A 27,887-nucleotide genomic window follows, 5' to 3' on the forward strand; every position below is an offset into this window, starting at 1 on the left:
AGTTTCCATCTTAAACTTAACAAGATGAAATTAAGTCCTGTACAAAAAAAAAAAAAAAAGTTACTCAGGCCTGCAGTGCACAGAACTGCTGAAATACAGCCAATATGTGATGATCCAATTCTGCTGTAAATAGAAGGTTCTCCAAGGTCACCATGTACTGTTGGATGATTTGATGATGCTATAGACAGAAAGAAGCATTTCTGTTAAGCTTGGAAATGATCATTAAATTTAAAAAAGTATCTGTTTAAAAATGATAATCTCTTATTTGTATTTGCCACTTGTGGCTTGATATTGCAGTTTTGATATGTATGATAGCTACAGCACAACTATACTGAGAACACTATGTGCAACTCAAGTCAATCAAACTAAAAACAGAACAGAACAGGATTTGAACTTTTACAGGAGTGTAGAATCTAAATTATGAAATCCAATGCCATATACAAGCAGGAGGTTTTCAACATGCCAACTGCTTTTACTCAGAAGTGAAAGGTTAAATGGTCATTGTAAAATATTATTTCCTTAACACCTCTTTCTAACACACCTCTGGAAATGTACAACTTCCAGAACACTGGACAACGAAAGCAATCAAATCAATAAAAGTACTGTATAAAATAAACAGAAATCATAAGATTCCTAAGCTTTTAACTCCAGCAATCCATCTTCAGCTCCAAACCTGTACAAATAAATCAGAAAGTCTAAACTTGATCCCAGGAAAACTTTGTTTGAGGGAACTTTCCAAAACCATGCCTGCACCACTCCCCAGTGACCACTTATCTAATTTTAGATGAGAGGGTCTGAATCTTGTGGTTACTATTTAGTTACTTACTTAGAATCTTCAGTGAAAGACCAAGAGTTTGGGAAGCATATCTAATAAAAGCCAGTCCTGATAAGTAAAGGCTTAGAGACAAGAATAATTACAGTTGTGCCCAGAATTTGACTGACAGAAAGTACAGTACTGTGCAAAAGTTTTAGGCAGGTGTGAAAAAATGCTGTAAAGTAAGAATGCTTTCAAAAAGATATATTGTAATTGTTTATGTTTATCAATTTACAAAATGCCAAGTGAGCAAACAGAAGAAAAATCTAAATCAAATCAATATTTGGTGTGACTATCCTTTGGCTTCAAACCACCATCAATTCTTAGACATGCACATCTTGTCAAGTCAGGGATCTTGTAGGTTAGAGTCAGGTGTATGATTAACCAATTATATCAAGCAGGTGCTAATGATCATCAATTTCATATGTAGGTTGAAACACAGTCATTAACTGAAACAGAAACAGCTGTGTAGGAGGCTTAAAACTGGGTGAGGAACAGCCAAACTCTGCTACTAAGGTGAGGAAGACAGTTTTATGTCACAGATCATACACCATGGCAAGACTGAGCACAGCAACAAGACACAAGGTAGTTATACTGCATCAGCAAGGTCTCTCCCAGGCAAAAATTTCAAAGCAGACTGGGGTTTCAAGATCTGCTGTTCAAGCTCTTCTGAAGAAGCACAAAGAAATGGGCAATGTTGAGGACTGCAGACACAGTGGTTGGCCAAGGAAACTTAATGCAGCAGATGGAAGACACATCATGTTTACTTCCCTTCAACATTGGAAGATGTCCAGCAGTGCCATCAGCACAGAACTGGCAGAAACCAGTGGGACCCAGGTATACCCATCTACTGTCCAGAGAAGTCTGGCCAGAAGTGGTCTTCATGGAAGAATTGTGGCCAAAAAGCCATACCTCTGACATGGAAACAAGGCTAAGCGACTCAACTATGCATGAAAACATAAGAACTGGGGTGCAGAAAAATGGCAGCAGGTGCTCTGGACTGATGAGTCCAAATTTGAAAAATATGGCTGTAGCAGGAGGCAGTTTGTTCACTGGAGGATGGTACAAGAATGAGGGTCTATGAGGCAACAGTGAAGCATGGTGGAGGTTCCTTGCAAGTTTGGGGCTGTGTTTTTGCAAATGGAGTTGGAGATCAATGGTGTCCTCAGTGCTGAGAAATATAGGCAGATACTTATCCATCATGCCGTACCATCAGGGAGGCGTGTGATTGGCCCCAAATTTATTCTGCAGCAGGACAACAACCCCAAACATACAGCCCATGTCATTAAGAACTATCTTCAACGTAAAGAAGAACAAGGAGTCCTGGAAGTGATGGTTTGGCCCCCACAGAGCCCTGATCTCAACATCATTGAGTCTGTCTGGGATTACATGAAGAGACAGAAGGATTTGAGGCAGCCTACATCCACAGGAGATCTGTGGTTAGTTATCCAAGATGTTTGGAGCAACCTACCTCAAAAACTCTGTGCAAGTGTACCTAGAAGAATTTATGCTGTTTTGAAGGCAAAGGGTGGTCACACCAAATATTGATTTGATTTGGGTTTTTCTTCTGTTTGCTCACTTTGCATTTTGTAAATTGATAAACATAAACAATTACAATATATATTTTTGAAAGCATTCTTACTTTACAGCATTTTTTCACACCTGCCTAAAACTTTTGCACAGTACTATATGCCTCCTTAAATACCAGCAAAACAAGGTTTTAAGAAAGGAAAAGTCCTAAGTGCCCAGTATAAATCTAGAAAGTGCTGTGCCTTAATTAGTAACAAGCACAATATACCAATGACGCAAACCCAGATGGACACATAATTATACTCTGAAACATATTTGATAGATTCATCTCAGGGAGGTATTCACTGGCTTCTCTTCTGTATCAGAATATGGAGCAAACTGAGATAGGATGTATCAGGAGAATCTCACTTTTAATAACCACATGAATTCTGACATCTATAAGATTTACCTGTAAGAAGATTTGCTGCAGCCTCTCTATACAGTTCTTGTACCAAGGTGTAATTACATCAATCCCTCCTGTTTCACATCGTACTAGATGCTCTGTTAGGATCATAATGAAACGCTGGGAGGAATAAAGAAAGTGAAATGGTTGGCTTTGGATATACAGACAAGACAATGTTTCTTTTGAGTAGGGCTTAAAAGGAATGTGCAGAACGGCCTCTCTGAATTAACTAGGGCATAACAGCAGTGTTAGCAAACATGGAACCAGTGGCTATTTCCAAGAACTTGCTCTCAAATGTATAGAATTTTAATTTAGAAACTTATGAAGCTGAAACACTTGTTCCAGAATTTTGCAATCAGTCATGCTAACATTCTAATGTTGCCTTTTTCACTGGTCCACGGATATGTCTGCTTTTACCTGGAAAATTACAAGGAAGAGGTTTTTTTGTTCGCTTTGAGCTGATTCAACCTTTTCTTGCAAGCGTTCGATCTGCTCTTCGAGGGGCCAATTCTCCCTCTCATTGCTTCGGGCATCATCACGCTGGAGGGAAAGAGTTGAAATGTAAATAGTAAGCACAAATGTGCAGAAAGCAAACCCAGGGTAAAAGGCTCTTTTTAACAGGAGATGGAGGCAGAAGTTAATGAGATCCCCTTGGTTGCTGAAAGTTTGTATCTGCAATATGAACTTTCTGTCCTCCTGCCCATCTCTGACTAGCTTAGCAAAGGAAACCTTATGTTCTTGCAGCTGATGAAATATGTCTCAAGCCATATTTCTTTGTATAGGCATGGAAAAAGGTTACCTACTCTTTTGTGTTGCTTGGCTAATCTTTCCTTGGCTTCTTCTAGCTCCTTCTGGATCATCATCACGTGCTTGTTCATCTTACGAATGGTAGAGTGTAAGATCTCCCAAATATAAAATCTAGCAATAAAAGAAGCAAAGAACACCTTGGTGTTCAGAGAAACACTCTGATTTTTGTCAGTAATAAGGCTGATGCACACTTGTAAATGTGGGTTTTTCTCAGCATAATGAATGAAGTGGCCCAAAACACAAGGACAATTACACAACTTGCACCTCCTACTCCTCCCTCTGACGGGGAATTGCAGAATCCGAATTCTCTAGGACTATAAAAGAAGCACACACATTTCAATAAGACTGCTTCCTTTCAGCAAATATTTTTTATTTAAGCAAGTTCCCCCTTATCAATATCATTCAAACTTTCACTAGAGATATTCAAAACATAACCTGAAGATTTTTTTTAAAAGGTTATGTGATAGTTTATATTTATTTACCTTGTAAAATCATGAGCTAGCTCTGGAGAGAAAATCCAGTTTGCCACTGCAGCACAGTCCACAATCTGTGTGCGAATCATCTTATCCACCAGTACAGCAATCATCTGTGCAATTAGGGAAATGCAGAAATTTTGCTCAGTTCATCAAAGTCTGCGTTGTCATCTGGGCACAACTTTCACCCCAGAAAGTCACAAACTGAGATCCCAGTAAACAATCTACAGCAGGGTCCCCCAAGGCACACCTCTCTCTATAAGATCAGCGCCTAAAGTGCCCAGACCACAGTTTTCCATGTCAGGATGGCCACTTATCATAACTCCCCACCAAGAATTACAGACTCCATTACATTCACAGACTCTGGGGAAATCTGGACAATGGAGGACCTTTCAATCATTTACTTTTTCTCATGGCAAAGCAGAGAACAGGGGAAGAGGAAACATAAACTCACAGACTGCATCTCTCTACCAATATACGAGCAGGAAGACCATTCCTAAAAACACAAAGGTCACCCTGCAATACTGGGAGGCAACCTCCACTCCTGCTAAAAGGCACAGAGATTTCTGTCAATGTTTCAGTCCATCCTTTCTTCTGACTGAGCACAGAGGATGCTTGTCCCCTGCTTTGGGAGGAGATTAAAAACTGCATCTATATGGACGCCAACATTTTCTCTGGTTTTAATCATATGAAATAATAGATACAAAAATAAAAATGTTTCAGGTCCTGTTCAACAACATAAACTAATTCTAATTCAATAGAGATTTAAATCTAGGAGGAAACACACTTTAGTTCTCCTACCTAAACTGGAACTGGGAATTGTTTTGGGAAGGAAGGCAGGCAGGAAGGCAGGCAGGCAGGCAGTCTATAAATATTCACTCTTACCTGAGGATGATTTTTCCATACTTCATACATAACTCTGAGAACATGGAGCTTCCCTTCATCACTTTCAGCCAGAGTTTTGAGGACTTCTCGAAATCTTGTTGGAGCAGAAATGAAATAATCAAAGGATGTTAAAGAACACAACATGTCACTCATTCTTACAGATCAATCCCTATGCAATGTTGAGATGCAACTTGGATTGAAATGGCAAGACTGATAGGGAGGGGAGAGTGAAAGAGGACCAGTCTAATCTCCCATGATCATTTTGAACTCTGGATTTCTAGACCGAGAGACTAGCAATATCATCATGTTGACAAAGAGCTCTGTAACAGAGCAGTTCTTCCTGCTCCCTTGGCTGGCTACGCATTTAGCCTGTGGATAATCAGCAAGTGAATTATGAAACCCAGCTCCTCCCCCAAATCATTATCAACGTTAAACCTCTCTCTCTCCCTCTTTGTAGGTGAGGCAGAGATAAGAGAGATCTGTTATCAAAACGATGAGGTGAAAAACATGGCTTAAGCCCAAGTCATACAGAAGGTATGTGCCAACCCTTTGAAGTAGACCAAACCTGAACACCAAAGTCATGAATATTAAAACTACTTTTGTTATAGGGTTATATTAACAGAATCTTGCAACTCTGAATGTACCTTCCCCCTCCCTGCCTTTATCTTAAAGAGAACTAGGGAGGGTCAAGTCTGAGATGTGGGAGGGTCAAGTCTGAGATGGTTTCTCAAATTCCAATCCTGGTTTGGGCTGAGATTTTTCTTATCTGACCATTACCTTGGCTGCAGCTGTCCCCCAAGATTATTCTCACAGCCCATTAAAGTATGCAAAAACATCTCAGACAGACACCTCCCTCAGTCACAGGAGAATAAGAGGCAGAGGATGTAAAGTCCAGCCAGACTTCCAAGATTCTGTTACTATAGCCAATCTTACTAAAGGTAGTTTAGTCTTCAAGTTGAGTTGATTTCTTGGCCTGGTTTACATCATGGGGCTGACATTCTCTCATTGTATAATTAGACCCAGTCATCAGCTTTTTCTTCAGGGAGCTTGTTTTTAATTTTGCCCGTCTCCAGGCTCCATCTATCACTCCACAATCCAATGCACAAAGGGGTCTTCTTTGTCAAGCACCAAGCTTTTTGACTTCCCCCCTCCCCTGAGCTTCCATTGGTCATTCTTGTTTGCCTGTATCTTGGGGCTTAAATGCACACAGGGAAATTTTCTGTTGCAGATCACAAGGAAGTGAGAAAGGACTGATAAACTTGTTGTTGATGCTGCAGTTTAGGAGGAAATGGTGAGATGCACGATGCATCAGGATGGATAGATGGATAGACAGAGATATCTGGGATCAGAGACTATGCAGGAATCAGCCTATTTTAAATTGAAAGTTAAAGAGAAGTAGATAATATAGCTAATTTTTAAAACATAGTCATTAAATAAAATCTTACTTGCTTCTGCCCTCTTCTTCAGAACGTTACAAGTCAAATAAAAATAAAATGGCAATAGTATGAAAGCACTAACACTTTAATGATACTTAATTAATACTTACTTTCCCAGAGCACTGAAAGAGTGACTGAATGACTTTGAGGCTAAGTGCAATAGCGCCTGGACAAAAACCTCTATTTTTAAAGGATTGAATGAGAAGCCTTCATCTGGAAAACAAAGTTACAAATAAATTTGAATCCCTGTGAGCAATATGGGCATTCACTGAAGGCTGAGAAGGCCTGAGAATTTTTACTTTTCTTTTCTTAAAAAAATTAAGGTGGTGAGGAAATTTCATAGTGGATTTTTCTTACAATTACATTAATACAAATGAAATCATATATATCAATGAATGAATTTCAGACACATACTAAAATATATAGCAATTAAAGATATAATTGAATTTTAACTCATGGATGAAGTCAATTCTCAGTATATTTTAATAGCTATATAGTAGCTGGTTTTTTAAAAATCATGGTCTTTCCCACAATCGCCTAGTCTGAATCTCCTACTTTATCCAAAATGTGTCCATTTTCTTACTCCTACCTGAGTTGCAGTTTCCCCCTTTGCCTGTGTGGCTTCTGTGTGTACCGTAAGTACTAAAGGCACATTTGCTTGTTTGTGTGTATGGAGTGGCCCTGGTCATCAACAGCCCCAGACAAATGAAATATTACTGAGCTAGTACAAATTCTTATGTGAAAATAGAAACTGGAGTCATGTCCTAGATTTAACTAAAACCTAATGAATTTCTCTGAGGTTTTGCAATGCTTCCATAAATACAAATTATGAATGGGACATGATAAGTGTCAGAAAGGCTTACCATCATCATCATCCTGATTAAGATTGGGCACATCCTTCAGAATGGTGAAGATTTCATCATTACTTGCTTTATTTTTAATGGCAATGCTTAAACAGAGTGCAACATTGTATCCGGGAAGAGATTCTACACACAAAGATAGAAGCAAAGTTTCCATCTTTGAAAATTGGGCACTTTTTTTTTTTTTTTTTTTTTACAAAGTTTACATTGTGAAAGCTCATTAAATCCCCTTCCTTGGAAATCAATCATCTCAGAAAATCTTCAGGACCAGAAATAAAAGCTTGCATGCAACATAGTAGAGGGTTTTACATATCTTGAGGAACGTTTCAGAAGAGAAGAGGCCACGTCTTTAAGCAATGTCCCCTTATGTCATCTTTCCCACTAGGGCTCTGGATGGGTCCTTGGGTGACATCATGTTCCTCACACCTGCACATGGCTATAGCTAGATGGATTTACTATTGCCTCCACCCCATCCCCCCAGGTTAATAGAGCTGTCTGCCTCCAACAGTAACCAATGCTTTCTTGTCATACAGTCCAACTATTGTTTAAAGTGTAAATTATGTAAGTATCCTCTACATACTGTTGCTTTCATCTCCATATTTATAAATACATGTTGGATTTGCAGGAGTCAGGACTGAAAAACTAGCAGGAACAATATCTATTATTCGCTGATGGTAGGAAAGCCTGAAAAAAGAAAAGAAAAAAGAAAGAAGATTTTGCTGAAGGTGGTTCTTGACATGACGTAGGGCTACAGACATACCCAACCAATCATTCATAACTTGGTATTCAGTAAAAGGTACATGCATTGGTAAAGCACGCAAAAGCCGAAGTCTGTACCCTGAACGTTCAGACAAAGTTCCTTGTAAGAACTAGGGCTGCGCCTATGCTATAATTTGACAGAAATAGGGAAAAAGTAGGGCTTTCTCAGAATTTCAATGCTTTTTTTCTTTCCTTTTCTTCATTTGAAGAAAGCTTGTTGCCAAACTCTATGCTTAAAGAGGGAAGAACAATAAAGGGACGATATGATTGAGTAAGATTTCCAGCAATTAAGACTGTAAGATATTCTGACTAGGAGCAAAATACATTTTGCAAGCTAGAATTGGGTAGAGAAAGAATGCTCAAATAAAAGAAATAATACCAGTTTCAATACTGTATACAGGATTCAAATTTCTTTCCATTAGAATGCGTATTGCCTGGATAGAGTTATATTTTATTAGCACAGAGTACAGAAAGGAGAAGTCCATTCATGCAGGGAGATAATCTCCTCTCCTCTATAGCTCCTATGCCCTCCTCAAATCTTGTGGTACAGAGTTATAGGGAAAAAAAGCTTCATTAGATCTCACTGCTATTGCCTTGCTTTTTAATTTTTTAAAAACTTCAGAGAAATGCTGAAAGGAGGAGATTGGGGAAATTATAATTTTGATTATGAATCTAAAATACATAAAAAGCCCCAAGCTAATCAAGAACATAAAAAGACTGTTGTATAAAATAGGTACATCAGAAATTAAATTGAAGACCAATTATTATTAAATTATTGCAGAACTACGTGCAATCCGGGGGGGGGGGTAAGCAGTCTCTAAATGGTAATAAAACCATCACAACCATTGGTCACAAAACCCAACTTGGTAAGCATCCTATTTAGGACTAAATTTGGTGTGAAACACCAAAAGTGGGAGAAAGAAGCCTACCTCGTACTGTGTATAGGGCCAGGATTTTTACTCAACAAACACTTTTCAGGGTATTAACATTTATTTTTGAATGAACAAAATAAATGGATCATGAAACCATAAAATAATTTAAGAAAAGAAAAAGAAAACTTTAGTCCTGGGCAAAGCATCAAACTACACTGGAGATCCTGACCTAGTATTAGATCAGGATGTATGATCTTGGAAGCTAAGCTGAATCAGTCTTTGATCTGAACTAAGAGCCGAAATGAACTGAGGCCCCAAACGTAAAAAGAGACAACTAATGCCCATGCCTAAAAGCAGTTATAGGACTCAAAACAAAGTATAGACACAATTTTAAAAGAATTAACGGTTTTCAGGATGGCTCAAAATGGATAATAACAAAAGAATCAGTAGTATATTCTAAAAGTAAGAAGGGAAAATTCAGTCTTTTAAACCTTGAACGAAGATATCAGGGTAATCTCAGTAGAAAAATACAAGGCACAACTACACTTCCAGTCTGAGCTCCCAGTCTTGTGGTTCATCATCCAAATATCCTTATTTCTCTCTTTCATTCTCTATTACTGCCTAAAGAGCTTGGCTGGTTCCCCTCTAACAAAGTTAGTGATTTTTGCTGCTTGCTGAGAAGTCCATTTAGAACGAATGGGGCAAAGGATATCAGCCACTGTTGCAATGCGGCAAGAAAGTAAAAACAACCATGTTTCCTGGACAAAAACTACGTTGTAGCTGGAGATATATATCAGAAATGATGGATCTCTATTTCTGGATTTCCATCCTGCAGTGTTTCAGGAATGAAAGACAGAGAAGTAATATTAGCTGAATGTCATTCAGTTTGGGCAGGCAAAAGTATTGCTGTAAATACTTCCCGGGAAGCATTGTGTGTGTATGTGTGTGGGGGGAGTTATATCCGGTGGCTCCTGCATTGCCAACAGGCATTGGAACAGCCTATGTCAGATATCCAAGTGCCCTTTAATGCAGTTAAGATGGACACCAGTAAGTGTTGATTTCCAATCTCTGTAATTTGTGGGACTGAATTTGCATCTCCCAGCAGTGTATTCCAATCTTCTCTGACACAAACCGGTTGCCTGTCTAGTTGCCTGTCTTCAAGGGGTGATAGAGATGAATTCATATTAGTACTACTTTTGCAGCCTTCGGTATAGGGCACAGAGACCAAGTCAATTAGTGGGGCAGCTGTTTTGTGCACTGTGGATGAAGTTTGCATAAGATCCTCTAACTTCTTCAACAAATCTTCCTGTTCACATCTCAGGGCTCCAGAGGTGTCAATTAACTCTGCCTCCAGCAGTTCAGCTGCAATCTGTCTTCCTCTCTCTGCCTGAGATTGCTTATCTAAATAAGCTTCTCCCAAGGACAGGGCTGGTTTGTTATCTTTGCAACTGGCAGCAGCAGCAGCAGCAACCACTCCTTGATTCTCATTTAAAGTGCTGCCAGCATCTTAATGTAGTGACTCAAAAAGTGGGGAGATCTGTGTCTCACAAAATACATGCCTTGGAAATATTAGGAAAGTGGTCAGCATGGGCTTCATTTTAAAAAGCATACTTGGAATTATAGACTGCTTGAATGTCAGTAGGATTCACTTACAGCCCATCTCACTAGGAAGCTACTACACCAGTGCTGTCCAAACTTGACCATTTTAAGATGAGTGGACTTCAACTCCCAGAATTCTATTTTGATTCTGTTAAGCATACCTCAGAAGTTGGAAGTAAGAATTTAGATAGATAGAGGGAGGTGAAAACATGCATGTAAAATGGACAATGTTCCTTACAGGCAGAATCAGGGGATAGGGATAGTGGAATGGAAATCAGGGTAGCGACAGAGGGTGATAAGTTGAATGCAGTGGAAATGGGTTGCTTAAGAAGTGTGTATTTGTTAGAACAAGAAGAAATAGGGTTACAAATGGCTGGATGTTGAATGAATCTAGATGAAGTACAAAGTAGAATGAAACAAAACTACCAATTACAAAAGAAGTACCGTATTTTTCCGTCAATAAGACGCCCCATTTACAAGACGCCCCCCCAATTTTCCAACCCAAAATTAAGAAATCAATATTTTAAAGATAGTGCAGAACACATTTTTATTTAGTAATTAGTTACTATTAGATACACTCGGTGGGAGGAGGTCCAAACCGTCTCTCTGCAGCTCTATTTCCATGCTCTTTTGCATAACTGATTACATTCAATCACGAGTGAAATTGCCGATAGCTTGTCTCTGCAAACAGACTTCCTCCAATTGGTTTGTTCAGCATCAGCTGACATCAGTTACATAAGCCTTGTGATTGGAGGAAGTCTGTTTGCAGACTCAAGCTATTTCACTTGTGATTGGAGGCTAGCAATAGGAGGAAGCCTCTTTGCAGAGACAAAGTATGGGCAGTTTTGCAACCGTGCGGTTCTCTCCTCGGCTGACTTCCTTGAATAAGATGCCCTTCAATTTTTAGCGTAAGGATTTTAGAAAAAAGTATCGTCTTATAGTCGGAAAAATATGGTATATTGAGAGAGTTTGGACATAGAGAGAGAATGAATGAGGACTGAATTGCAAAAGAAATATATGAAAGAAGAATGAATGTGTCAACAGGAATGGGAAGACTGAGAAACTGCAGTTGAATGAGAGAGGGAACAAGCTGATAGATCAAAAGTGGTCTCTGGTATAATGAATGTTGGTGTAAACAAGTTAAGGAATCTTTCCCCCTTTTTTTTTATTTTCCCATGTCTTTAATTTCTTTTGCTAGCTCTTTTTTAATCTTTTTCCGTTCTTGCATAAAACTGCTTATCCTGGATGGAAACAGCATGATGGGCGTGTATGTATACAAATTCTGATATCTCTCACTCACCTCATGCATTTTTCCAGTACTTCTCTTACAAACTTAGGCCTGGGTTTGTCAAGATCCTCAGAAAGAGAATCTGACCTATATAAAAAAAGACAGTTTTCAGAAAAACAAGCAGATTGTTATGATAAGAAAGACTTATAAGAATACATGGCAACTAGGTGGCTTTCATGTTCATAAGACAGTTCTTCAGATTTATTTAGCATCAAAGTTACTAGGACACTAAAGAAATATAGGACTGGAGTTTGACTTATAAAAAGCAATAATTGCTTTTAAAAAGGTATCTTCAATTAATTAAAGGGGTCAGATAATATATTAAATTTGTAATGAGACTATTCTGCAGGATTTTCCACTATTAGGGATACCAGTATTCCTCTGTCTGCTAGCCTATCTGTCTATTTTCTATTCATCCATCAATTTATCCAACCACCTATCCATCTATGTATCTGTTCACTATGTGCCTGTGATGGACTGGAATGGAGGAAGGGGGGGTGAAAACGGTGCTCTCGTCTCCAGAGCAACGCTCTGGAGATAAGCGGAGAAAGCTGGCGCATCCCTAAACATTCCAGAAGATAGTAGAGACTTGTGTCTGGGAACTACTGGTCAGTCTGAGAAGATTCGTAAACAGGCGCTAGCTAATAAACCTTGCTGATTGAACCCGCACAGTCTCCAGGAGTTCCTTGGGCTAGGCCTGACATCAATCTTCTCTTTAGGGATGCGCCAGCTTTCTCCGCTTATCTCCAGAGCGTTGCTCTGGAGACGAGAGCACCGTTTTCACCCCGCTTCCTCCATTCCAGTCCATCACAGTGCCAAAATATTCCACAACAGTTTACAATACAGACAGCAATCAAATATGTAAAAGCAATCTATTGAAATAATATAAAACTACACTAAATCAAGCATTCATTAAAAAGGTCATAGGAGAGAAAGAAAATAATATTCTCCATTTATACAGGAAAAGCCTGAGTAAAGAGGTGAATTTCCAACACTTGCCTAAAATAGCACACCCTGGAGAATGGAGGCCACTACACAGAAGGCCACCCATGAACGGCTGCCAATGGCATTATGCAGCCCTCAACACATGTAGTAGGACCTCCCTGATGATCTCAGTGACCAACCACATAGAGACTTACCTCGTTCTACAACAGTGGAGGCAATTGTACAGTATTCTGGTCCCAAATTGCTCAGGGCCTTGGAGGTCCTAACCACAGCCTGTCACAGAAGCTAACTGGGACCAGTGCAGCTTCAGCAAAGCAGTAAGATGCGCATGATCAGATGCCCCATACGGCATTCTGTCAGCTGCCTTTAGACCAACGGGGGCAACCGGATCAAGTGCAAGGGTAGCCCCACATGGAGCGCATTAGACTAATTTAAACATGAGGGTCCCAGCGCCATGAACATCTATAGCTAGTCGAACATGGTGAATTCCTGGGCTTTTCCAACCCCATACTTGAGAGCATTACTGGCAGCCCAGTCAGCGAGAAAGCTGGGCAGCAGGGGTAGTTAGGAAGACATGGTCTGTCTTACTACGTAGCGCCAAGGAAACAGCCTCATAGCCTGCCCGAGATGTCTTCCTTTGGGTCAAAGGAAGGCTCAGCTCCAGGGCTTGGCTTGATGCTGAAGGCAATGAGGTTAGCTCAGCTAAGTCCGCACCATCCAGCACAGCCACCCATTTCTCCATAGTACAAGCCAGGTTGGCTCTTTCATCCAGGGATTAATGAGGTCTTAGTGTGAATTGAAAGGGCATATAGCACTGATATCACGAGGGAGAGAACATCAGAAGCCATGTCATCCAGGAAAATGCTCAAGTGTTTTAGAGACTTGCGGAGTGCTGCTACGTAAGCAATGCAGAATGCTCCAAAACACACTTTTGTGTTTGAATCTGGGGCGCTGCAGTCTTAACAAACATAACCCAAGCCAATTAGATAGCTGCCAGAAATGAAAATTTATACACACACACACACACATATGTGCATACACGTATATACAGAATCAAACACTTACCAATCTTCCCAACTCCAACGGAACTCAAAATTACTAAGATGGTGGGAGAACCAATTAATAAACCTTGATGGGGGAAAAAAATCTGTAAATTTTACATATCAAAAACATTGTATTTTGGAGTGCTATTACCAACAATATATCCAGATAGATAGAAAAACTGATTGCCCAGTCTGAGGCGATGTGAAGTCTTAGAAACGGGAGGACAGAGAATGTCCAATCATTTACAGTAACTGAACCTTCTGAAGAGCCATCTCAGAGGTGCTGGCATGCTTTGAAAGGGCTTTGCAAGAGATGCTGTGAAATGTTTGGGACCGGAAAGAGGAGTGGCTGCATTGAAGAGGTGCTGCGCTCAGACTCAGCATATTCCAAAGCACCTTTTTTGAATCATTTTCAAACAATGCACAGCCCTACGTGTCATAATAATCGGGTAGCTCTCTTCTAGATTTTAATATGAATATTCTATTTTTAATCAGCAATCTAACTTTGCAGTCAGCACTAACGTGTTCATTATGAATGCCATATAAGGAAAATTCAGAAGACACTAACAGAAGAAATCATTTATTCGATAATTAATAAATGGAAGGAGTGACCTTAAAATATGAAGGCCTGTAAAAACAGGGGCATTTATCACTATCAGAGATTTAGTTGGGGTGAAGAAGCCCAAGTCACTAAGTCCTCAGAAAATTTAGATGAGAATGTCATTACTTACCTATCTACACAGATAGTATTCATTGTATCTAAGCGCATGTACAGCATTTCTGTGCCTTGGGCAAGCTGTTATTTTTCATTTAAGGTTTAAAAATAGTTTACGTTACAATTTTTAACTACAATGTGGTTGAAAACAGAAATTCCTTTTGTTATCAAAAGGTATTAACTGCTACAAAAGACTTTTCGGAAAAAGGATACAACTTGAGGTAAAGATCCAGGCTGAAGTTTACAAAGTTCGATAAAGAGTGTGGTGTACATGACTTCGGTGTGAGGCGGAACAGGAAGCTGAAACAACTCAGCAAAAATTACCTGGGAAAATATGAATGCGATATGAAACATAGGCTCGCAATGGGGGAGAATATTTCATTGCCAGAAAACTCCATTTTTGAAATGCCCAATTCCAATCCCACCATGGGCTTTTTAAGTGTACCAGAAACGGTACAATCTCAAAATGGGTCATTCCAAGATCCATTCTGAGATGAAGAACTATTGGAGGAGAGGAAGAGCACTGGCACTAGAGAGTAAAATAAGTGCAAAGTGTCAGAAAAAGTGATACGATAAACACAGTGTTTACCTCAACAATGTGGTAATTCAGAGGGATCTTGTTGTTTCCTGGATAGCTTGTTAATTGGGCAGCACTACAGAAAAAGACAGGTATGTGATTTAGAATAAAAAGGCCAGGCAGGAAGCAGGCAGGCACCTTACAAAAAAATACTTTTTGTTATATGTGCCAGGACCCACGCCTTCAAGGAACTGGGATTGCCTTCCTCCTGCTTTATCAGCAAGTCTTGGGAATAGTTGCCAAAGACTCTGTGACTATGACTGTCCCTCTTTGGACAGACGGGTGTAGAAACAGATTTGATAGATCTAGATGCCATTAACAAACAGGGAATAAGCTCCTACAGAATTGCTATTCACAGTACCTGACATGATGTGAAGCTGCATTTTTACAGCATTAATTTAACACACAACGGCACAGTTTTAAAGAACACTTCTCACTATAGGCAAAACAGACCAATATCTCTTTTCTAGGCTGTTCTCCTCCACAGAAAATTAAAATTTTATATTTTATGGCTACTGGCAGTTCAACTGGACCCTTTTAATTTTCCAGATAGGCATTTCTTCTCTCTCACTCTCTACCCGACAGCAGCGCGACATGGCCACTTATGAATACAGACTTCCTACCATCAGCTTTGCTGGACAAACCTGTAACCAATTTGTGCAAAAATGCTTTTACCGTATTGCAAAATATAATTCAAAATACCTTGAATTACAACAGAATTTTTGTCCAGCGTATCCAATCTGATTGGAAATTCTGACAAAGCTTTACCATTATGTATTTTAAAAATGCTTTGTCTGCTTTTCATTAATAATCATCCCAAGGAGGCCATCCAATGGGGAGGCTGAATTAAATGCACATGGAGGCAAAGAGCCCTACCATGTCTTTCTCTCTTTCCAAAAGGATCTGATGATGCAGTGAAGGTTTTCTTCAATCACAAATCTTTCAACAGAGTGACTCCCAGGCATAACTGGGCCCTGACAAAAGAAATGACAGAGGTTAATTCATCGGTACATCTTCATCCCAAAAGGCACGGTGTGAGCACACCATTGGCACCATAGCATTTTCCCAACAGTTTTAATACTGTAGTTTGGTTGTGGGGTTTTAATGTTTATAACATACTTTTCAGTATAGAGAAAGTTCAGTTGCCACACACTGGTTTTTACTGCCATTACAAAAGAGAAGAGAGAAGAGAGAAGAGAGAAACGACTTCTATAAGCAAGAGGACACTTAGTATTTTCTTTTGGAAGCAGCCTTTTCTGCTCTAAGAAACAAAACGGACACAACCCCAAAAAGCAGTGGGGCATGGGGTAGAGGGAGCTCTTAGGAAGAGAAAGCGAACCCTGAGCTATTTCAATCTTTCTAAAGAAAGCCAAGCAACATTCTGGATCTCAACTACTTTTGGACGGCCCAAGCCAGAAGGTCAGAAGACAAAGGAACAGATTATTTGGGAACCACCAAAGATGGAAACGTTTCAATTTCCAGCAGACAAAGCATTGCGAGGATGTTGCCCCACATCGCTAACTTACTTCAGGATCATCAGTGTAGTCGAACATTCGGAAGGTGACTCTTGGCATCGGGTAAACGGAATCTGCCGTGTGGGGTGGGGGCGTAAAAGGAGGCAGGTTGTGCTGCAGTGCTTCACAAAGCACGCTGTCGAAAGCGAGGTACGGCCTCGGAATGTGCCTCTCTTGCCAGTGATCCTTCTTCATTTTCTGAATCTGAGCCCAAAGGCAATCTAAGTACTGGGAAGCAAAGGCATCCATCAGACATTTTCGCATTTGGCGTGCGGGGACGTTCCCAAACCCAGACTGGTATACGTATTCTGTAGGAAGTCACCTATCCAATTTTCTTAGAAAGTACAGTATTGCAGGGAAATGCAGAATAAATCGAAAGCCGCTGGCATGACTTTCTCATTGGAACAGCGGCAACTTCGTGGAGTCAACACTAGAAGTAGGCATTTGCACTAACATTTCTTCAGATGGACGTGAGGACAGGAATTCAAAATCCTAATGATATTCACCTCTTCTTGTGGATGCGGTTTATCAGCAGACCAAACCTGTAGCATGGGCACGTGAGTCTTCTGACGCCGTCTGCCATAAAACAACATAACCGTTTTAAGGACTGCTGATAACTGATCTGCGCTTCAGCTCAGAAAGACTCTGAAGGAAACAGCACATTATTCAAACCAGCAAGTACTTCTCAATGGGCGGGAGGCATTCCCTCAAAAGTAAGGGTCTGGCTGTAAAAATGTGTATGTGCTTTCAATGACCTGATTCCTAACTACTGTAGGTTTTTGAGACAAAAGGCTCTGCCACCACATAGCAGGCGTTTCTTTTTGTAGAAGGACGCTCGTGGAGTCATAGAGCCACAAGACTTAGGGAAATTCTCTCAGCAGCTCCGTGACCGCTTTGGATCCCCTTTTAAGTAGCAACACTTGCCTACTGCTTTCCAGCAATTCCCACCCATTGGTTCTGGTCCTGCCTTCTGGGTCAACGGAAAACAATTAGGTTTTCTGCACAGAGCGCATGCCTTTCACAAATTTGGTGACTTTATTGTTCCTCTTTTTGAGCATCTCTTGTCCATGCTAAGCGTGCAGAACTCTTTCAGCGTTGCGAAGTCACGTGTTTTGTGTGAAGAAAGTACCCAAACTAACTTGGTTTACATCTAAAAGCCTGAACTATCTATTACCTCTATATTCAACAGTCGAGGAATAGTTATTTCCTGCAAATTTATGATCTCTACAAGGTTCTGTGTTCATAATCTATTAACAAGTAAAGAGGCAAAGTAACATTTTCTCTCATTTTCTTACTTCAGATAGTTTTCAACAGTGGACAAGATGCGCTCCATTTCAGTGTCCTTTTTCTCATAGAGCTCCTTCCCCACCCAAGGTAAGGATGACAGAAACGCGTACACATACCAGTCACACCGAACCTGTTAGTAAAAAAAGTGGCAATACGCAATCAGAAAATACTTCTGGTTCTTGCTAGAAGACTATAAGCAAAATCAGGTCAAAGACCTGAATCTCATGTGAAGCATTGTTTATGACACCAGAACTCTAACTCTACGTTACAAGGCTTCCGGTGCAAAGCTTCAAGAGCACAGGTCCATATGCGCACAAATCTCTACACATAAGTGACTGATTTTGACTTCCAAAAGAATCCTGCATACGTGTGCACAGGGGATACATACTCAATCTGCACAAAGCGATGAAGAAAATATAGGACACAAAAGCCAAACAATTTCCCTTACGCTGGGCTGATTTACATAAGCTTTTTCAAGGAGCTATTTCACATGCTGCTTCTGACTGTATTTAAGATATACATTTACTCTCTGGAGTAAATGAAATCAGCCAGGGCGTGGCCAACCTCGGTTAGGCATCGGCATCAATTTGCACGATTAAAACATTTTCCATAAAACTGACTCTTAGAAATGTTTAAGGAGTGACATTCCCATGCGAACCTTTTGAACTGCAGACTTTCAATTTGAAATAGGAACGGCAAGGGCCCCATTTGCCCTTCCAAATCACGGGCAGGTACCATTTTGCCTTGTGGTACTTATGTTCCCTCTGAAGGCCATGGGAGACTGTGACAAGGGCACCGGAAGATACATGGCCAAACGCTTCAGCTTACTGTTTAGGCTTGTGTTGTAATACAAGGCGAGCAGAGGCTTACCACATTTACAAACACACTGCAGAAATGTAAAAACCCCACTACCACATTTCAGCAACTTATTTCTCTAGCTACGAAGCAAAAGTATTCTTCTTTACCTGAGGTACATCCTCCTCCTGCGTCACACTAACAAAATTCTCAAACATGGCTACCATTGAGGGTGCAGCTATTACATGACAATTCACAAGATCAGAAAGAAAGCGCACCTGGAAAAAGAGAACATGCAGCTAATTCCCAGTCATGTATTTCCCCAAAGCATGGATAAACAGCAGCAAGAATTCTCATAAGGCCAGACACCAGTACAATTGAAGCCAGGGCTCTCTCTGGTTCAGCATCTTTTACTTGGGTAACGGGAAGCCCAGGGCCAAGATAAAACTGAATAGACACTTGCAAGATAAACAGAAAGCAGCCCAGCTTTGCAGGACCAAACTGGCACTACTTCCCAGATAAAATGCATTAGCAAGGTATATGAAAGAAATCATTATTTCTATATGCTGGATTCTGAGACCTGGTTTATTATCAAAATACCTGAAGTCTACATCAGTAGATCACAAAACCCGGCACACCGTTCACACTGCAGAACTGCTATGACAAAGTCAGAAGAAATAAGGCAGTGAAAAGGGTTGGATGGGTATTTTAAATGATCACACGGAATTACATTTTCTGCCTTTACGAGCTGTAAGGTAAAATGGTGAGCTCTTCAAATCCACTGATCACCAAACTAAATAAAGACTGAAAGGTATGACAACAACTTACTAAATATACAGCTTCATTGTACATGTTGGCTTTCAAACATTCTTTCAGCTGACGTATCATTGCTTCTACAAACTCTCCACCAAAATTGTAGTTCCTGGCATTCAGCAAGCCAACAAGAGTTGTGTAAATGGTCATCTTCTGTGGTAACAGACGTGCACTGATTTTTTTTTTTTTCATAAAAGAGAGAGAAAGTAGTATCAAATACTAACTCTGATCACAACCGTCATACCATTACTCCTAGTTGTGGCTAATTCAAGCTATTTGGGATGCATACCTTTTGAGAAGAAGCAGTGTACCACATTAAAAATAAAGATACTGTGAGAGCCAATTCAGTCTTCATCCAAAGTTAATACTGCAATTCCCAATGGGAAATCAAACTCAATTGTATATAATTATGTAAAATCCTCCACTGTGGTGTTGTTGTCCCCCAATCCCAAAATTAGGTTAGCTTCAGACTGAGAAGGCAATACGTTCCTTGCAAAGCAGGGCTTTAGTTGAAAGGAGGAGGTCTAATGAGCAACAACTCAGGCAAAAATGCAATCCTTTCTTTGAGCTCTTATGAAAATTCCAGAGTAAGCTGGCACTGTGAATCACGTCTCAATGTATGGCTGCAAAAAACAAGTTAAATTAAGAGAATTGTATTGCAGTTACTGAGCCTGAATGATCAGCAATAGAGAACTATATTGACACTGCTGCTCCTCTCCACTCTCCTTCCTAATTATCCTATACTGTCTCCACGTTTCAAAAATTCTTTAAACAGGAAAATATATGCAAGCATACAATATATACAATAAAGTGTTTTGGAAAAGTTACCTTTCTCAAAAGCAATTATTTAAAAGCATATAATTAAGGTAATGCATTACCACCTAGTTCCATAAATGTTTTGCATACATACACTGTACAAAGGAGTCTCAGTATTTTGCTTTTGTAGTTTGGTAGATCTGCCTCCAAAACTCCAGCCAAACCTTCTATTCTACTTTCCAAAGAGAAAGAACTCTGAGGGGATAAGATATTAGAAAGTCATTATCATATCGAAATATATTACCAAGATGATTCTTATTAAAGGGTCCTGTCAATATGACAGCAAAGGCAGCTGTTAAAGCTACTAACCAAAAGACACTCTGCTACCATTCTCTATTCTTCTTTTTTCCTTAATGAATTTCTTATGGTAACACACAGAACACAAAGCAAAAAAACCCAGTGGGAAATACAAGAAGGTTCCAAACATGATATCTTTTTGATCCTCCTAAAATGCTAAATGAGGCGCTGTCATTCTACAATGAAAGCATCAGCTGGAAGGATCCCCCTTCAGTCCAAAATCTGATATTAATAGTTCTGTTTCAAATTTCAAATTTTAAAATCCTCCACAACTGAAAGAAGCCATCAATTAAATACAGATGCAAGCAACTTTTATGAGAGGCACTATTAACCTCAGGTCCCATCTGGCCCTTGTCTAATCTGGAGGAGGTCCGATATTTTGTGGCTGCACTTTTTAAAAAAGATTTTCTTTCCTTCCTTGGACTACAGTGAGTATGGCAGTAATGCTGCCATATCACCAGAAGGTTTTGGAATTCTCAGTATCATTCTCCCACATTTGAGGAGATTTAGGTTTTTTTAATAAAATGAATGCATCAAATTCCTGGGATGATTCTTTGTTGAAAAAATGAAGGAAAATCTCATTAAAATTTAACTGTCTGATCTTGGAGGGGCTCTGAAACTATAAAGTAGAGTTGCATGAAGCCTAGGGGTCATCTCACCTCAGCTTAAGTTTATGTAGCTATTGCCCCAGTTGAAGGAGCCTCTTGCAAGGAGTTGGTTCAGAACTCTGCCATAAAACATGTCCCAAGCAGCCTGATGGCAAGGAGAGAGTAAAAGAAAAGGAAGTATATCCCTTCAACTCTCTTCCTCACATATTGCCCCTGAGGGAATATGCTATTTGACCAATAAATAAATACAAATTTGCTCATGCTTGATACAAGGGACTGTGCATTTCTTTCCTAGTTCCAATGCAGATGCTTAAGAGGAAATCAGAGCTCTGAGTTCAGGCAGACCCAAAATTAGCCCTCCCTTCTTTCCTTGTGGAAAATGGCTTCATCTTTACCATGTCTGAACACCACACTGCAGTGATGCTGGGTCTGAATGATGAGAAATAAAAATTCCTTTTAATTGGGATATGATATGCTGAGCAGCAAACATTGATGAAGAGGAAACTCAAGTTACCATTAATCATGGTTAAAAGTGATACAAGTGTAACTTGTTAAATTCTGTAAGCTAAATTCAAAGTAAAAAAAATAATTTCCTACATCAAGGGAACATAAAGAAATTAATACAATTACCACAGGTTTTAACAATAGTGATGACAAAGAATAGTATCTCCAGTGCCATGGAATTGAATCATCTAAAATTCATACAACTGTAACATTATCCATTACTTTTACATATTTCTAAAACAACAGCAATTCCTCTGTGTAGCAAAAAAGTGGAAGAAAAGAAATTTCATAATTGTAATTTCATTTATACACTTGTTAATGTGATCTTGTAGTTCAATGTTATTCACTTAAGGAATGAGTTTATTATGCTTCAGCAAAATGATTCACGGCAGTTTCAATAAAACGCTTCAATAAATTTTAAAAAATCAATTACACCAAATAAAATAACAGTTGGATTTATTTACTATTCTGATATTACTCTATATTTCATTTTTTGCCCAATGGAGACATACAATAAATAATTTTAGACTGGTCAACAAGTAGACACTATTTTCATTTTTTAGTCTCACTGGTAAATTCTGGTATAGTGCTCCTTGTCATATTCTGTTTCCCCCTTTTTTCAGGCTGTTTTAAATCACTTGCTATTTTTTTCCTCTACTGAAGCAAAGCTTTATAATTATTGAGACTTTAAGTGGATAAAGGGCATGTAAGTAGGAATTCAGATAAAGTGAGCACTGACAGGATTGCAGTCCAACAAGGCCACAGAGTAATAAATATCCTCATGGCTGAGAGTTTCCAATATGAAAAGACTGAAGAACTCTAATCAGCCCAATGAGAACAGCTTCATCAGCTTAGCAGCCACATAATGTTTTCTTACTATTAATTAGAAAAGAAAACTGGAAAATCAAGGAAAGTGGAATGGCCTGCTGAAACAGAGCATGGGAAGTTGTTCAAGTACTAGTATTAGTATTAGAAACTGTAAGAACACTGCAACATATTATTGCAGGTACCGTTTATATAAGTGAGTATATGAAATGTTGGGGTCCAATTGTACAAGGATAATAAAAAGATTGCACATTAAAGAATACCTTCCTGCAGTTCTCAAAATTATCAAAATAGATTCTTTGATGGATGGTATATGAAGTAGAAACTGTTTTTAAAAATATACTAAAAATGGAATGTACACTCTAGCTTTACCCATTTCTAAGTATATATTTATCTCACTTGTATTTCAGTAATGTTATTCTCACACAGGGAAACCACAAAAATATGAAGTTGCTAGTCTTTCATACCTTTTCTCCCACTTTGCATATTAAGGATTCCAATCGCTCTGCAATAGACACTTTCCTTTTCTTGTACGGTTGTCCTATTTCAGTGAGACAAAATAGAAACACTGTTTCCAGGAGCAAAAATGATATCCCAACAAGGTGTGAGATACAGTCTCATTTGTAGGAGTAAGATTCAAAAGGGTTGCACTTATATTTACATGTTTCCACAATTTATTCCAGTATACTGCCATATTATATGATGCTGCATTGAAATGATCCCATTATTTAGCTAGAAAAAAGACCTCTTTATTCACACCTCAGTTCCATGGTTTTCTCCTTTTAAATTATATTTATTTGGAATCTGGTTAGAATAAATTGGCAATTAATAATAATATAAGTGTTTTTTTCCCTCCCCTTCCATCTTTTTACCTTTTTTTTGACATAGCTAAAAACAAGGACCACCTTCTTCTTCTTTATTTTTTTTTTAACTGGCCTATAGGCTGCACCAGAATCCTTTCAATTGAAGAGGGGGGAAGAAACATTAAAACAAATAAAAGTACAAGGCACATTATTACTTTGTTAGAATGCAGTGGGAGAAAGTGGAAAGGTGCCTACTATGATGTCCCCTTCTAATTCTGTGTGTTGTGTATTTTTGAAGGGGGGCTTAAAACTTGGACTGGGGTAGCAAAAAAAGCAAAACTTTACAAAAGGAGTAATTCACAGGAAGGGACTCCCAAAACCAAGTCAAGCTAAGATCTTTTAAAATCTTTTAAAACCAAAGACAAAACAACACATTCTGTGCCAGTCATATAACCCTAACACACTCCAAAGAAAAAGAGGATTTCAGGGAGGAGTGACAATTAAACAAGCAAATACAGACCAGGGAACCATTCATGTCTACTTATCATGTGGCTTAGTGCTAGAAGAGGAGGAGCCAAAATCCACACAATCTAAAGTGAAAATGGGAAAAAATCCAAACCTTTATAACACATTTTAAAGATCTCTGTTTACAGGCAGGCATCAGGAATATGAACAGAATCAAATGACTTTTCATTTCAAGTTCCAGAAGCTAAGTAGGGCATGTAAAATTTAAATCAATCTAGCCACTTGGAAATGCAAATGCTAGCTGCCAAGATCCTTTAGTCTTCCACTGTATCTGTGTAATGTACTCAAACCCACTATCAACTTCTGTGGAAGCCCAAGTGAGTCACCTGGGTTCTATCCACATTTTGTCTAGAACCTAATGGTGCTAATAATAATAGCTTAATACGTTGCTATAAAACAGTAACAAGTTATTTTATGATGTTAAAAAGAATAAGAGAAACACAATAGCTTTCTTACAGCCATGTATAATTTTGAATAAATAAGGAATTGCTAATCACAAGAAGTGCCCTACATCTGAAGAAATCTTCAGCAGCATACCCCAGAAATTTTCTTATCTTGTCTTATTTACTATGGCCCACAAAGGATTTCAGGACATCTTTCCAGAAGGAAGTGTCACAGTATGCTGGGTACTGAGAAAGCTTGCCTATCTTTAACATTAAAATTAAAATTGTTACAGCAAGTTCTAGAGTAACTTCAATAGAACTTGTAACTGTTTACAACTGGTCGGGTGGTCACTGGGCAAGCATTCACAATCAACAGACATATTTCTCTGCTTTACTTTTCCAGATATAAAAGGGAAGTAACACTTTTATACAAAGATTCATCAATCTAAGATTTCTTATATTTCTGTTTCTTGGTTACACAGAATGCCTAGAAGCAAAGACTTGTCTGCTCAAGGGCTGTAACTTAAAATAGGTTCTCAAAGAACCACAAAGATATTTTCCCTACACTTTGGCAACATCTCCACCGCTTGGGAAGGTTGGGGATAATTTACTGTCTGCCTCTATAGTCAGAAGCTAAGTTACTTGCATATCTCATTATTTATGAGTAATATGTGCAGGTTATATACCATGAATATTTAGCCACATGAAAGGCTTTATGCATTTCCCTCCTACAAAAGGGGAGGAGGAGAAGCTGGCATATCTTGGCCAAATAAAGCTGAACTTAATATCAACCTATTCATAAGCTACATAAAATTCTGCCCTATCTGTTGAGTCCGTTGCCTTTGTATGGCTGGGTAAGCGGGAGAAGATTAACCGAACTTGTGATTCTGCCACCCTTTTTTGCAATTATTTGCAAGTACATAGTGGCCCACCTGGATCTCAACCATAAAGTGGGATGGGAAACCAAACTCTTTCTCCCAGCTCATTTGTTCTGAAAAATTATCTCTGCTACCCACATCAGCAGAGAACTGAACAACACAAAAAAGTTACAGTAGGTCTACTATTACTGGAATGGTTTCATTCTGTTCCCAGTCCTGCAATTCATTTCCATGTCAGGTTGTGTGAGAGAGAGAAAGAGGGGAATGTTAACCAGAGGTTGATCACTGCTTGAATCCAATCCAAAGCACTAACATACAGTTGCAAAAATGGCAAACAACAACATCTTGAGAAGCTATACTCACTTGAGAATAAAACCTAAGTTCAGATATAATCCTAAAATGTGCTCTGAAATGGAAGAGTCTGTTCCCCTCTTCCCAACTAATGCCAGAAAATCAAGTGTATAGAAGGAAATGTGAAAACACAGTTCAGGTGCTGGGAAGCACCCAATGTATGAAGCATGGCCTCTAAATGCCATTATATGACAAAAGTTATTGCTTTCCTTGATTCTCAAACCTAGAAAGAGTGCCTATGAATTCAGAGTTTTTAAAATATGCAACATTAAAGTGTGGACAGTTATACCTGTGATACTAACATACAATATATTGCTATAACAATGTATAACAATGTGCATCTGCCAATGGAGAAGCATCTTTCAGAATAACAGATTCCCTATGCCCATTTGTCTAAGTAGATCTGCAGTGCTTGTGAAGAAAAGTATAGAGTTCCGGTGTGTGCACAAAATCTGTGAATTTACAACAGGATCCCATAAAAATGATAATTTTTAAAATTGGTTACAAGGTGGGAACATGTAAAACTCTTTCATTGCTACAAGGCACAGCTCAATTTCTAGCTGGAGAAAAAGACACTGGAATATGGGGTGGAGCTGTTCATTATTACATTATTAGGCATAATGTACCATACCTTGCAGATGCCAACTGCAAATACATTAGTCAGATTTGGCTAGTTCATATTAAACTAACATTCTTCAAGTTATTCTCCCTAATAATTGGGAGAGAAATTGATATGTAATTGATTAGAAAATTGTCTAATAAAATTTATTTCTCTTAGACAATTTTTTCCCTTCAGTTCAAAGTTTTCCAGAATACTCACAATACTAATCCCAGACTCAAAAATCTTTGTTTGTTTGTAAATAAATAAATGCTTTTGTTCCTATCTCATGCAGAAACCTGTAACAGATTCCTCTTTATGTTTGCACACATAATGATTCCAGAAAACTGAAACTGGGATGAGATAAGCTGGAAATTTCAGGTAGCAGAGGTAAGGCAGGCCCCCAAGGCTTTTCTAAGAATTCCAGAGAAAAGTCATCCACATCCACCTACTAGATTGCCACAGAGTTTCGTTCTTACATTCATCTCTGTTTGTGATGTTACAGAATTAGCCTGGGTGCAAAGATTGTCAAAGGCCTCATATGGCTATTTTTCAGCTGTGTGCAAATGCAACCCCAAGTGAAAACTCACTCCTCCTCCTCCTCCTCCTCCTCCTCCTCCTCCTCTAAGATTAAGGTAACCCCACAAGGAACCTAAACGGAACATGGCGAAATCTTGGCCGCGCTGAGAACGCCAGATTCAGGAGACCTGGCATCTCTACTTAATGAGGATCTCCCGGGACAGAGCGAGGAGAGCGTTTTTCCTCTGACTCGGCCGATCCAAGCACAGAAGGCCAGATGGCCGGACCGACACTCTGGCTGCTTTCTGGCTCTGTCAACCGGCAGGACTGAGACGATGGGGCTGCCATCATGATTGGTGTTACCGCACTTCCCCCCCACCCCCAGAAGGGCATCCGGAGAGCGCCGAGGAGTTCCGGAGCGGCAACGGCGCGGGGGCAAGGAGAAGACGGCCTTGTAGCGATCTCACCGTCCGATTCTCTTCCGTCGTTCTCATCTCTGTGCCGCCTGCGCGACATGGCTCGACTCTCTCTCCGGCTCGGCGGGCGGCCTCAGGGAGCTCTCGGGGCGGAAAGGGGCAGCCGGCGCCACGGCCCGATGACAGCAGCAACCGACGCTCGGGGCGCTCGCCGGAAGCCTCCGCCGCGCAAACGCCCCCTGAGAGACACAGCGAGGGAGCGAGGGAGCGAGGGAGCGAACGATCAGCGCGCGCGCGCGTCGGCTTCTCTCCGCCCTTGGTTCCTTCCGGCCCGCTGGCAGGCACTTCCGCTGGCGTCCGGCGGGGGACCAAGAGAGGAACTCTAGGGGTGGGACGGGATGCGAACGGAGCTGTTCCGGGGTAGGTCAAGGCTAAGGGACGGTCTACCACTTGGGGGGCTTCCTGAGATACGAAAAAAAAACAAAAACCGCGCCCCCCCCGCCCCCCAACATGTGTTGTTGTGCTTCTTTAGGGGAAAACGAACAAAGCTCCCTCGATAATGTAGTTCCTGATGTTTTATTGTTTTAAAGGAAGGATGTGGGGATAGCTATAGAAACGGGAACAAGTCCAGCGTCAGTCCCCAATCCATCATGCTGGGACTCCTTATTATGGGATGATAGTTAAACCCTATAAGGTTGTTTTTTAATCATTCCATAGAGAATCTTCTCATGATCCTCACCTTAATATACATTCTGCAGCGAATGCCCGATTTCGAAGAAGGGCAGAAAAATATCTTCTTTGTAGTTAAAAATACATAAACGGTTGTGGGCATTGTATTGTCGAAGGCTTTCACGGCCGGCATACGATGGCTGGTGTGGGTCTTCCGGGCTGTGTGGCCGTGTTCTGGAAG

At 39.9% G+C, this 27,887-nt stretch overlaps 1 protein-coding gene across 1 annotated transcript; it reads right to left on the bottom strand.

Annotated features, from left to right (window-relative positions):
* Nucleotides 1–40: 40 nt before the first annotated feature.
* Nucleotides 41–27,316, bottom strand: LOC112543204 (nuclear cap-binding protein subunit 1). Its single transcript, XM_088147488.1, has 23 exons — nt 27,029–27,316; nt 22,972–23,045; nt 20,365–20,465; nt 19,470–19,626; nt 18,812–18,919; nt 17,855–17,976; nt 17,066–17,135; nt 16,572–16,787; nt 15,922–16,019; nt 15,058–15,121; nt 14,682–14,792; nt 14,485–14,549; nt 13,776–13,838; nt 11,778–11,852; nt 7,828–7,931; nt 7,251–7,373; nt 6,498–6,600; nt 4,952–5,045; nt 4,076–4,179; nt 3,590–3,704; nt 3,204–3,326; nt 2,793–2,906; nt 41–178 (listed from the first exon to the last, which is right to left on the bottom strand). The coding sequence occupies exons 1-23, from the start codon at nt 27,075–27,077 to the stop codon at nt 65–67; spliced, it is 2,367 nt and encodes a 788-aa protein (XP_088003614.1). The 5' UTR covers nt 27,078–27,316; the 3' UTR covers nt 41–64.
* Nucleotides 27,317–27,887: the final 571 nt, after the last annotated feature.

Source organism: Python bivittatus, unplaced genomic scaffold (assembly GCF_059951505.1).
Source record: "Python bivittatus isolate LINGU-HERP-01145 unplaced genomic scaffold, Pbiv_v1 ctg000520_np1212, whole genome shotgun sequence".
NCBI classification, from domain to species: Eukaryota; Metazoa; Chordata; class Lepidosauria; order Squamata; family Pythonidae; genus Python; species Python bivittatus.

Bases quoted from the DNA above. Each gene is read 5' to 3' on its own strand.
- LOC112543204 (XM_088147488.1), bottom strand. From the start codon at position 27,077: ATGTCGCGCAGGCGGCACAGAGATGAGAACGACGGAAGAGAATCGGAC. The intron at 14,550-14,681 runs GTATCCTTTTTC...GAAAAATAACAG, and splicing joins CTGGATCTTTACCTCAAGTT to CTTGCCCAAGGCACAGAAAT. The intron at 5,046-6,497 runs GTAAGTATTAAT...TGCTCCAACAAG, and splicing joins TCTTTCAGTGCTCTGGGAAA to ATTTCGAGAAGTCCTCAAAA.